Genomic DNA, 13,722 nt, shown 5'->3' on the forward strand with positions numbered 1-13,722 from the left:
CTGTTGCACACTTCAAAATTCTTCGGTTAACCACCCGAAATCATCCCGAGGCCCCCGGGACCTCAACCAATAGCACCAATAACACCTATTACCTCATTCAAACTTGTACCAATCCTTAAACCACCTAAAACAACGTCGAAAACTCGATTAATTCAAGGATTTGAGCCTAAGAACTTCAAATTCCATCAAAATACATTCTCGATCAAAAACCCAACCAAAACACGTCCGAATGTCCTGAAATTTTGCACACACATCCCAAATGACACGACGGAGCTACTGCAACTTCCGGAATTCCATTCCGGCCCTTGGATAAAAAATTCACTATTGGACCGGAAACTTAAAAAATTCAACCTTCGGCATTTCAAGCCTAAATGAGCTACGGACTTCCAAAATACATTCCGAACACGCTCCCAACCCCGAAATCGCCTAATGGAGCTAACGGGACCACCGGATTTCCATTCCGAGGTCGTCTTCACACTGTTCTGACTACGGACCACTTTTCCACACTTAAGCTCTCATTTAGGGACTAAGTGTCCCAAAAGTCTCCAAAACTCAACACCGAACGTCCCGGCAAACCAAAATAGCAGAAAAGAACTTAGGGGAAGCAGTTAATGGGGGATCGGGGCATAAATTATTAAGACGACCGGCCGGGTCGTCACACGCGGTTAGGATATACATATATCTAATTGCCTTGCTTGGTTGATATACAGGAATTTTTAGTTCTAATTCCATAGACATATAGGCGTTAGGTTAACTTGAATAGGCGATTAAGAATTCGACAGATTCTTATAAGCAATATTAACTCTGTCAACCAATAAACTAGACGAATTAGTTAGTCAATTCAATTGAAGAATACAACAGGAATGTTAGATAGCTCATAACCCTAGATTGTTTTCTGTCACGACCCGGATTTTCCACCCTCGGGAGTCGTGATGGCGCCTACTCGTAGTAGCTAGGCAAGCCATTTTGATTACTTTTCCATTAATAAACAAATCTTTTTAACAATTTATGACAACAATATAAAACAACAAAACTAATTAATAGCGGAAGTCTTAATTGTAGAAACTGAATAAAACACGGAGTAGTCAATATAAGCCTCTACCCGAGACTGGTGTCACGATACTCACGAACTGCTAAGAATTTCTAAATACAAGGGTCTGAAAGAACATATAAGCTCTAGAAGAGTCCACGACATAACATTTCATGAAACTCCCGAAGAAGTTCAGTTACCTGAAAATAAAGAAAGTGATGAGATCTCAACAAGTTATGTCGCTTAGCAACCGATACAAAATGATCGTCTACGATATATTTGATACAATATGGTGCACAATATTGTAAAAGCTTGTGAGGATCGGACCTGTAGTCCAGACACCTAGAGATGTCATTCCATTTAAATGCAAGGCATAACCTATATGACTCATTTGATTAAGTCTATATGAAGATCCCTGAAGGATTTAAAATGCTTGAAGCATATAATTAAAAGTCTCAGAAAATGTACTCGATCATTTATTATAAAGATCTTTGTACGGTTTAAAGCAATCTGGGCGTATGTGGTTTTATCGCCTCAGTGAATATTTGCTGAAAGAAAGTTACATATATTGATATTTGTCCATGTATTCAGAATTTGATATACTTGCTATTTATGTTGATGGCATAAACCTTGTTGGAACTCCAGAAGAGCTCCAAAAAGGCAATTGAATATCTTAAGAAAGAATTTGAGATGAAAGATCTTGAAAAGACAAAACTTTGTCTTGGTCTGCAAATTGAACATTTAGCGGACAAAATCTTTTTCCATCAATCTGCCTATACAGAAAGGGTCTTAAAACGCTTTTACATGGACAAACCGCACCCATTTAGTACACCAATGGTTGTTCAATCACTTGAAGTGGATAAGGATTTGTTCCGACCTCCAGAAGAGGATGAGGAACTCCTTGGTCCAGAAGTACCCTATCTCAGTGCAATTGGTGCACTAATTTATCTTACTAATGCTACAAGGCCTGACAAAGCATTTTCTATTAATTTACTAGCAAGATATAGTTCTTCTCCTACATGGATTAAGGATCCGTTCTTACCTCCAGAAGAGGATGATGAACTCATTGGTCCTGATACACCCAAGTCTCTGCAATGTACTCTTTTTCCCATGCTCAGGTTTTTTCCCACTGGATTTTTCCTGGTAAGGCTTTTAATGAGGCAGCTTGCAATGTATATTATTAGTGTACTCTTTTTCCTTGACTAGGATTTTTTTCCCACGGGGTTTTTCCTAGTAAGGTTTTAACGAGGCACATAATAATGAACATCCAACGGGGAGTGTTATAAAAATATTATAGTGGATGTCCATTTGTTACTCCGCTGTAGATAATCTTCCTAAAGAAGATTATCCATTTAGTACTCCATTGAAGTTTTCTACAAGCAGCTGATGCAGGCAGGTCGCAAGCAACTCAATGAAATGACTTGCAACAGCTTCTTGGTTTGATGAGATTAATTTAAATCGATCTGAAATAGTGGTGGATAATATTCTCCACAAATTCAACTTTTGAGAAGATGGTATACAAGATTGGAATGCGGAGACTGAAATATTTGAAACAAGGTTTTCATCAGGGGGAGTAAAATACGCGATGCGCTCTTTTTTCCTTACTAAGGTTTTTTTCCCACGGGGTTTTCCTTATAAGGTTTTTAATGAGGCACATTATCCTTTAATAAACATCCAAGGGGGAGTTTTATAAATATATATTATATTATGGATGTTCATTTAGTACTCCGTTATGGATAAATATTATCCCCGGTAGAAGATTATCCACAGCAGCTTGCAGTAAGAGCTTACAAACAACTTACAAGCAGCTTACACAACAGCTTGCAGTAGCAGCTTACAAGCAACTTACACAGCAGCTTGCAGTAGCAGCTTACACAGCAGCTTTCTTTCTTATATAAATAGAGGAGATTTTAGTTTATTATGTACATGAACTTGAAGTTGAATAATAAATCTCTCTCTTTACTTGTCTTCGATTTTTTTAAGAGTGTTGCTAAACAAAAGCAATTCTTTTTCACATTCAACCATGAGAGGGCAACTTGAACAATCAAAGCTACGCCCTCTTCCACTGCTGACTATGAACATACTTTAAAGTCTTTATTTTATAACAATAAGTATCCTATTTGTGCAATTCTCCCTCCCTTCCCTCGCAAGAAGCCCAAATTCCGAAAATTTCCTCCAAAGTCCATTACATATTTAGAACAAGCCCACAGCCCGAAGCGAAATATTGTTATTCCTAGTTAGTCCCTTAAACCCTGAATCTCACCGTCCCACGCATCCTGTGGATACAATAGACGAGCAAAAAACATGGCAAGGCGCTGCATATCGTTTTCGAGGACTCTTCTCTCTAGCAGTAGACCATCAACAGTCAATTCCTCTCCAAGTGTACAATCCCTTCTCGGCCAGCGCCTTCAGTCTCGCCGTTCTCTTTCCACCATACTCACAAGGTTCCTTTCCGTTTCTCGATTATCTTTTACATTTCACTTAACTAAATTTACTTTTTTATTCATGAATTAATTTTAATTTTCAGGACTAATGGGGTACTGGGTTGCACCCAATCGCTGCTACCGCTTCACAGCGCGGTCGCAGCTAGCCGTCTGACATCACACATCCAAATGGAGGCGCGCACTTGCTGCCAGCTGTCTCAGGGTACCTTTTTCTGTCGCACTTGCCCTGATCGGTAGTTTTCAATTGTGAGTCCTGTTTTCCGCAACTAATGCTGCTAAAAAATTGCAATCTTGCTAAGTACTTGTTCGGGAGGATCAATGCCCCAATTTCTGCTCTTAGAAGATTACTTGCCCTTCTAAACTTTAAGGTTTATTTGGAATGGAGATCATGAATGCTTCATTGCGTTTCCTCTTTTGATCCATTATTTTTGTTATCTATTGCCAAGTGTAGCTTACGGCAGGATAATTGATAATAATGGAGGAAGTTTTACATTTGTTTGTGTTTCTTCGTTAATGCAAGCAGAGATGAAGTATTAAATCAAATACCTATCAGCTTGAATTAGGAAAAGATCCTATGACTCATAGTGAGACAATGACTCTGCTTTCTACAAAGAAGATACGAATGATGAGTCTATCTCCTGTTACTAAACCTATTGGGTGTAACCGTGTAAGTGGGTAGAAGAAAGCACAATAAAGTTGGTTTGCTACAAACCTTCGGTGGTAGAGTAGCTATCTAAGGATTTAGTCAAAAGGCAAGTGTAATTTATTTTGGCACACATACTCCTGTGGCGAGATTGAACTTAGAATGAATGTAGAATGACTGTGAAATCTATTGCTGGATATAGAGTTGTATCCACAACCGATGCCAATTGTCCACTTGCATCGTAACCGTGAAGTAACTATGTCTAAGACATTTAGCAAGCTTTACAATAGAAAATGTAGATATATTATTTTGAGAGTACATAAAACAATTGATTTCATATGGATTATTATGATTGATTATGTTAGGTTTAAGACAACTTTGCTGACCCATTGATTCGAGGACAGTCAAGAGATATGATAATGAGCACTACAAGTGCTACCAGTCTAAGGCAGTTTTGATTTATCACTATCACGGATACCTTATCTTTTTTATTGCTTAGCATTGCGAAAGATTTAAACTTTAAAGGTAAAAACAAGTTATAGTTGTGATAATTTGCAAGTATTCGAAACGGTAGTACTTTAGAAAAATACGACGAGTGCAAAATTACTCTTAATGTAGAAACAGAGTTCGGATTCAGAACTTAGAAGTTAATGTTGAGAACTTGATTGAATCTTAACCAATACAAACACATTAAATGATGTTGCTTCAATTAAAGTTTGGAATACAAAATTTTATAAATGCTTATGAATTTAGGAGGTAGCACAAGGTCATAATATGGTGCAAAGATCATGTGAAATACATTATGAAGTTAGTATTATTTATTTGTATAAATTTTTTCATCTTGTCAGTAAACAAATGCGGTTTAATAGAAAATTATCCTTCCTATTAATTTGACAAGATCTTAAAATTTTTATACAAGTAGTGGGCTCAAATACAACTACTATATGTATAAATCATAAATAACTACATCAATCACTGGGATATGCTAATGTAGTTAGTGATTGGGAAGACAAGACAAGTTGTCCCTCGGTACAATACAAAAGAAAACAAGTGTTGTTGAACACTTCTTGTACCTCTTGAAATAACATTCTTTGAGGAAAATTTTGGAAGGGAAGTCAAAATTGACTATATAATTTATACAATCAATGATGGGCACTTGGGGTATTGGGCCTTGAGCATTGGGCCTAAAGTTGGCGCAAAATTAAATATTTTTTTAATTATTATTATTTGAATTTTAAATTAGATGGTTGTTATTTAAGTGTATTTTCATTGGTCATGTTTATTGTTAACATACATTCTCTAACTTGTTTAAGGTATAATGTATTATAAACCTGTTTATACCTCCAAATGAAATGATTACGATCAGACTATCATTCTCTTCTCTACTCTAAAATATTGACTTTGTGTTCTTGTTGAATAACTAATAAAAAATATTAAAATAAAAACTAATAAGATAGCTGAAGTAAAATATTTTTGGGCTACCTTTTAAGCCCAAGGCCCAAGTGCCTAATGCACATCTTCGACTATATATAGTATGTAATCAAATTTTACCAATCATCCAAAAATTCCGTCCAAGTATTAATATCAAGTGGTACTAGAAGTGCTTAAGAACACTTCTTTCCTTTTGTGTTTTACCAACGAAGGACAGCTTGTCTTCTCTTCTTTTCTCAAACACTAACTACACTGGCATAACCTTAGTTAAGCAAAGAATCATGTAATACCTCTGGCAACCAGACACTAATCATCTCTCTTAAACCCTAACATGATGCAATTTCATTGTAAAACTACGTGACTTCAAGGCAGTAAATGTGCTTTAGATGTATTAAGGTGCTAAAGTGCACATGCCACATGTTAGTGGTGTTGAACTTTAGTAGGTTCTCATTTACACTCGAATAGTTAGTATTTACTACAACGTGTAAGTCCATGAGTAATGCAATGTGATCTCTTTCCCTGTTCATTGAAATTTACTGTTTAGAACATTTTGTATTATAGGTGTTAGTTAGTTAGCTGTTGTGTAAGTAAGCATAGTTCTACATGGAATATAAGTAGTGTAGGTATTGTGTATTGTTATAAATAGGGGTACTTGTATTATAGTTAACATATCAATAATATATTTTCTCCCGTGCTTTCTCACATGGTATCAGAGCAGTGGTGGTGAGACACATCTGGGAACTAGAATACAGAGCCAGAAGTCACCGTGCCTCAATTTTTCAGCGACTTTTCAAGGTTGTGCGTCATCTCGCTCTCTATTAGTGTTGTGCAAAATCTAACACTACCACAAGATCCGTCATTGTCCGGCGACCAAACCCCAGTAAAACTCTTCGGCAACAGCCTCCTCACGCGCCCTTACGCGCTGTCAGAAGCTAGGGTTCCGGTGAGAGCGTGAACTCACGTACCGGCGAGTACGACCACTTCCGCCCATTTTTTGAAGAAGTTTCTTCAGAACAGTTGGGTTGTCTACTAATTTCGATGCCACCCTTACTGTTTTTGTTTTATTCCGACCACTTTGAGTTTTTTGTGGCAACTACACTAATTCTTTCGGCAGCTACAGTAAATTTTTGGCGACTACAATGTTTTTCTGTTTCAATGGATTACAGTTGATTCTTTCTCTTATTTGGTAATAATTTGCTAGACCTCTCTCTAATCTAACGATGTCTTTGGGATTTGATGTTTTTGGGTCTAAAAACACGGGTTCTGGAAGTTCTAGTGTTATGATTACCTCGAAACCTTTAATGGGAAGTTCAAACTACTTAGCTTAGGCTTCGTCTGTCGAGTTGTGGTGTAAAGGTCAAGGTGTTCAAGATCATCTAATCAAAAAGTCTAGCAAAGGAGATGAAAAGGCCATAACACTTTGGGTGAAGATCAATGCTCAGTTATGTAGTATTCTGTGGTGATCTATTGATTCTAAGTTGATGTCCTTGTTTCGTCCATTTCAGACCTGTTATTTGGTTTGGGAAAAGGCTCGCACTTTATACACTAATGACATATCTCGTTTCTATGATGTGATATCGCGGATGACATTTAAAGAAACATGAATTAGATGTCTACTTACTTGTGATAAGTACAGGCAGTCATGGAGGAATTTGAGAAGTTGATGCCAGTTTCTGCTAATGTTGAAAAGCAACAAGAGCAGATGTTTCTAGTTCTTACCCTCGCTGGACTTCCTAATGATCTTGATTCAGTACGCGACCAGATTTTGGCTAGTCTGACTGTCCCACAGTTGATGAATTATTCTCTCGATTACTTTGCCTTGCTGCAGCACCAGACACTTGACTCCTCTGTTCTCACATCCCAAACAGTGGACAATGGGGCATTTCAAACTATGGAGAATAGACGAGGAGGAGGTCGTTTTGGAAGATCCAGACCCAAGTGTTCTTATTGTCACAAATTGGACACACCCGTGAAGTGTGCTATTCTTTACATGGTCGTCCACTCAAAAATACTTTTGTTACCTAGACCGAGACTATAGGTAACCAGGGATTTTCTTTATCTGAAGGGAATATAATGAGTTCCTTCAGTATCGAGCAAGTAAGCATACATCTTCACAAGCAGCCTCGGTTGCTCAGACTGATACTTCTGTTGCTGGTAATTATTTTGCTTGTGTTTCCCAGTCTAGTACTCGTGGACCATGGGTCATGGACTCAGACGCTTCTGATCATATTTTTGGTAATAAATCACTTTTGTCGAATATTGTATATTCACAGTCTTTTCCCGTTGTTACTTTAGCCAATGAGTGTCAAACTAAAGCAAAAGGAGTTGGACAAGCTAATTCCCTATCTTCTGTCACTCTAGATTCCGTTCTTTATGCCTCTGGCTGTCCTTTTAGTCTTGCATCTATTAGTCGTTTGACTCATGCCCTCCATTGTGGTATATATTTTATTGATGATTCTTTTATTATGCAGGACCGCAGTACAGGACATGCGATTGGCACATGTCGTGAATTAGAAGGCCTTTACTACCTTAACTCACTCAATCCTTCTACAGCATGTCTAGTTACAGATCCTCCAAACCTAATTCACAGACGTTTAGGACATCCGAGATTATCCAAGCTTCAGAAGATGGTGCCTAGTTTATCTAGTTTGTCTACATTAGATTGTGAGTGATGTCAGCTTGGGAAACATACCCGAGCCTCATTTCCGCGTAGTGTTGAGAGTCATGTAGAGTCTGTTATCTTTAGTTCATTCTGGTATATGTGGTCCTAGTAAACTCAGTTCTTGGGATTTCGTTATTTTGTTAGTTTTATTAAAGGTTATTAAAGATGTACTTGGCTTTTCTTAATGAAAGATCGTTCTGAGTTATTTTCTATATTCTAGAATTTTTTTGTTGAAATCAAAAATCGATTTGGTGTTTCTATTTGCACTTTTCGCAGTGATAATGCCATAAAATATTTATCCTCTCAGTTTCAGCAGTTTATGACTTTTCAAGGAATTATTCATCAGGCATCTTGTCCTTATACCCCTCAGCATAATGGGGTTGCAGAGAAAAGGAATAGGCAGGTTATTGAGACTGCTCGCACACTTCTCATTGAATCTCGTGTTCCGTTGCGTTTTTAGGGGCGTTGCAGTTCTCACAACTTGTTATTTTATTAATCGGATGCCTTCATCTCCCATCCACGATCAAATTCCGTATGCAGTATTGTTTCCCCAATCACCCTTATACTTTCTTCCCCTCGTGTTTTCGGGAACACATGTTTCTTTTGTAATTTAGCCCCTAGGAAAGATAAGTTTGCTCCTCGGTGCTCTCAAGTGAGTATTTCTTGGTTATTCACTTATTCTCATGTTCAGAAGGGATATCGTTGTTATTCACCTGATCTTCGTTGGTACCTTATGTCAGCTGACGTCACATTTTTTGTGTCTAAACCTTTCTTTACCTCTTCTGACCACCATGATATATCTGAGATCTTACCTATACCGACCTTTAAGGAGTCTACTATAGCTCCTCCACCTTCAGCCGCAGAAGTCTTACCCATACTAACCGTTGAGGAGTCTAGTGTTGCTCTTCCTAGATCCCCAGCCATAGGAACACCACTCTTGACTTATCATCGTCGTCCGCGCCCAGCATCAGGCCCAACTAATTCTCGTCCTGCACTTGACCCTGCTCCTACTGCGGACTTGTCTCTTCCTAATACACCAATTGCACTTCGGAAAGGTATACAACCCACACTTAATCCTAATCCACATAATGTCGGTTTAACTTATCATCGTTTGTCATCCCCCGTTATGCTTGTATATCTTCTTTGTCCTCAGTTTGCATCCCTAAGTCTACAGGTGAAACATTGTCTCATCCAGGATGGCGAAAAGCTATGATTGACGAGATGTCTGCTTTACATATGAGTGGTACTTAGGGAGCTTGTTCCTTTTCCTTCGGTAAAACTAGTGTTGGTTGTCGTTGGGTTTATGCATACAAAGTTGGTTCGGATGGCCAGGTTGATCGGCTTAAGGCCCGTCTTGTTGCCAAAAGATACACTCAGATATTTGGGCTCGATTACAGTGATACTTCCTCTCCCGTGGCTAAAATAACATCAGTCCGCCTTTTTCTATCCATGGCTGCGGTTCGTCATTTTCCTCTGTCAGTTGGACATTAAGAATGCTTTTCTTCACGGTGACCTTGAGGATAAAGTTTATATGGAGCAACCACCTGGTTTTGTTGCTCAGGGGGATTCTCGTGGCCTTGTATGTCGCTTGCGCCTGGTTAGGTAAGTTCAGCACAGTTATCCAGGAGTTTGGCATGACTCGTAGTGAGTTGATCACTTTGTGTTTTATCGGCATTCTACTTCAGTCTTTATATTTATCTGGTGGTCTATGTTGACGATATTGTTATTACTGGCAATGATCGGGATGATATTACCAATCTGAAGCAGCATCTCTTCCAGCACTTCCAAAATAAGGATCTAGGCCGATTGAAGTACTTTCTATGTATTGAGGTTGCTCAGTCTAGCTAAGGTATTGTTATTTCAAAAAGAAAATATGCTTTAGACATTCTTGAGGAGATAGAATGATGGGTTGCAGACTTGTTAATACTCTGATGAATCTGAATTCTAAACTTCTGCTAGGACAGGGAGAGCCGCTTAGCGATGCTGCAAGATATAGGCAGCTCGTTGGTAAATTAAATTATCTTACAGTGACTAGATCCGACATTTCTTTTCCTGTGAGTGTTGTCAGTCAGTTTATGGATTCTCCCTGTGATTGTTATTGAGATGCAGTTGTCCGCAGTCTTCGGTATAGAAAATTGGCTCCAGGCAAAATGTTATTGTTTGAGGATCGAGGTCTTGAGCAGATCGTTGGATACTCAGATGCTGATTGGATAGGATCACCTTCTGACAGACGTTCTACGTCTGGATATTGTGTTTTAGTATGAGGCAATTTGATGTCTTGAAAGAGCAAGAAACAGAATAGTTGCCGGGTCTAGTGCAGAAGCAGAATATCGAGCAATGACTATGGCAACATGTGAGCTAGTTTTGATCAAACAATTGTTCAAGGAGTTGAAATTTAGTGAAATCAGCCAGATGGCACTTGTGTGCGATAATCAAGCTGCCCGTTATATTGCATCAAATCCGGTGTTCCATGAGAGAACTAAACACATTGAGATTGACTGTCACTTGGTCAGAGAAAAGATACTCTCAGGAGAGATTGCTACAAAGTTTGTGAAGTCGAATGATCAGCTTGCACATATTCTCACCAAGTCCCTCGCTGGTCCTCGTATTGGTTATATATGTAACAAGCTAGGTACATATGATATGTATGCACCGGCTTGAGGAGGAGTGTTAGTTACTTGGCTGTTGTGTAAATAAGCATAGTCCTACATGGAATATGAGTAGTGTAGGTATTGTGTATTGTTATAAATAGGGGTACTTGTATTAAAGTTAACATATCAATAGTATAAATTTCCCGTGCTTTCTCACAATAGGATTGTATTTATGAAGTGCAAATAGGGTACTAACTGTTTATTAGTACTGTAATAAGTCTGAACTGGAAGTTGAGGCAGAATCCAAGTGATCTTTCTTTTATATGGATATTCGCTGCTAGAATGAGCATTTATAAAGGATTTTGATGTTAAACGTTAGTGTTATAGCAGGTTCAAGAAACAGGTTTATTTAATTGTCTACCAGGGAGTTCAGGCAGAACTTCAACAACATTTTAGGTATAAATGCGTCCAACAGTGACACTGACCAATGATCCCATGGTAATGCGAACTTCTGATCAAGTATTCTGGTGTTCACTCAAAATTTATAGCCGTCGAAACAAATCATACATTTTTGGCAGCGTCACTGTAACACCCCAGACTTTAGACAGAGTCCCACATCGGCAAAACACGAGAGAGATGCTGGGTATATAAGTTAACAAGCCTTAGACCCCAGTGACGCGTTTTAAACCCGTGAGGGCCTAGGCCCAGAGTGGACAATATCACTAACGGGCTGGGCTGTTACAGTCACACCACAACTCAATGCCCCCAAGGACATGGCACTTCAGGGCCTTAAGTTTATGTTGATAGTCAAAGTACTAACGTAAATCTAATAATAGATTGAAATAGGGCAAGAATGTGTCTGCCACATGGGTATGGATCATTCCACTTCATCCCATCATAGAACCAAATATGCCTAAACATCGTGGGACTCAGGTCTATGAGTATTAAACACAACAGACGAAGCGTTTCAAGAGCATAGAGAGCTAAGAGGGAAGGGAAGAAGGCCATTAGCAAAACTCAAGGGGAAGCCCTTGATGTCTTGTACTAGAAGTTAGGGGCACGAGAAGTGAAGAAAGGAATGTTTAAACTAGCACGGTTGAGAGAGGAGAGTATGGACTTAAATCAGGTGAAGCGTGTTAAAGAGATGGGAGGCTATTTTGATCAATTGTTCAACTTGACCCACAGGAATACGTTTTTAGATCTCCACACGTGTGTAGGATAGAAACTTTAGTTACACTCATAAATTAGAGTGGAGAGGTAAAAGATGCCATGAAACATATTAGAAAAGCATGTGGTCCCGATGCTATCCTATAGAGACTTGGATATGTGTTGGAGAGGTTGTAGTAGGGCTGCTTATTGCCTAAAAGCTTACTTTGAAGGGAAGGAAGCAGAAATGAGGAGGTCCTCTGATTGAAGTACATGAAGACGCTTTCTCTCCCTATTAAAGAATGAAGAAGCTTTCTCTCCTTATTAAAGAATGAAGAAGCTTTTTTCCGGAAATTGAAGAGCTCTTTTCTAGATGGTTGATTGATCTTAAGTTCTTTCTGTTTTCAGTGGATTCTTTAGGATAGATTCATTGCATGATAATGAAGTTAAGCATGCTTATTCTTTGTGTAATTGCTCTATTTTCTTTTGGAAATATAAGAATACAGACCCATATAGGATGTGTTGAGAAACTGATAAGATGCAAAAAGTGACAAGCCATCTTTTAACCATATATCTGTTATATGGATTGGTTCTCTGAGTATCTTATAATCTGTTTGTGTACTGGTAAAATTTTCGGCAGCTCAGGTCATTTGTTTTTTGGAATTAATAGTAGTGTGGTCTTCATCGGGTGTTATTCAATAGTTAATTAGTTCAGTCGTTAGTTAGTTAAGATTCATGAGATCTCCACTTCTGTCATAACTCATAATGCTTCTTGCGATATCACCCTCTTTGTGGCTTATTCTCATTTGACTAATTTTTCATACTTGCTGTAGCAACATATAGAACTATTTCTTTTTAGTTTGCTTGATCAGGCATCTGCTATTCATAATCTTGGCAGGATTGGGGGGCTGGGGAAAGAAATATCTCAGAGTTTTTATTAGATTTAATGAGCTTACTATTTGTACAGTTCTTCTATTCAAAATAGGCTTGATCACGATTTCTATCTGCCATAGGTACTTAAGATGCATTATGTATTAGCTGGAAAAGCTGCTGTAACAAACATTTTGGAGGATTTTCGCTGAAATTTGCCCTGGAAGTGCAAAACTGTAAGCTCTAAATTCAATTTGCTTTCCTAGTTATTTTTGGGCTGATGTGGGAAATTCTAGAATTCTTGAAAGTCCTGAAAATGATAATTCTCTAGGAGAAACTTATCGCAGTCCTTATATCTCTTCATTTGAAGTACTATTTAAAATTTTTGTTTACCCATCACTTATGGGAGTTAGATGGCTGAAAGCTATGGAATGATTGCCGAAAGATAATGCTTTTACCTGTGGAAATCTGATTTTGGGACTTACTGCTCATGTGTTTCTTTACCAAATAAATTAAATTTACGTCTTTTTAGAATGACTCTAGACTTCCAGATTAAAAAAAGCCATAAAAGCATATGTGGCAGTCTTCTTTAGTTACCATCTGACGCAGAATTAGTGACATGTACTGTATGTGAAATGATGTTTCTTTGTCTCTATTGAAACTAAGAGAAGCCTGAGGCAGTTCAATCTGCAATTCAATCCTTTGTAGTAATGAAAGCAAACCTTTTGACTATTTCCGGCAACAAAACTTTCTACTTAGTTATATAGTCTCTCTCCCTCTCTCAAGCAAATCCATAGCACTAGGAGTTCCAGGGAAGTAGTAAACAGCGCATTCCAGCCTATTAAAAAAGTTGGGAGAAAGATCTGATAATGCATGGTGCATTGGAATAAGTTGCGGATGGATGC

At 38.3% G+C, this 13,722-nt stretch overlaps 1 protein-coding gene across 2 annotated transcripts; it reads left to right on the forward strand.

The window, feature by feature from the left end:
• On the forward strand, positions 3,263–13,345 carry LOC109234405. Of its 2 annotated transcripts, none has more exons than XM_019400385.1 (3): positions 3,263–3,474; positions 3,558–3,676; positions 8,020–8,413. In XM_019400385.1, the coding sequence occupies exons 1-3, from the start codon at positions 3,335–3,337 to the stop codon at positions 8,055–8,057; spliced, it is 297 nt and encodes a 98-aa protein (XP_019255930.1). In that variant the 5' UTR covers positions 3,263–3,334; the 3' UTR covers positions 8,058–8,413. The 2 variants fall into 2 exon arrangements, with proteins under 2 accessions (XP_019255930.1, XP_019255931.1); XM_019400386.1 differs by lacking the exon at positions 8,020–8,413 and adding an exon at positions 12,961–13,345 and having other exon boundaries at positions 3,265–3,474.

The sequence above is a fragment of the Nicotiana attenuata genome, chromosome 11 (assembly GCF_001879085.1).
Source record: "Nicotiana attenuata strain UT chromosome 11, NIATTr2, whole genome shotgun sequence".
NCBI lineage: Eukaryota > Viridiplantae > Streptophyta > Magnoliopsida > Solanales > Solanaceae > Nicotiana > Nicotiana attenuata.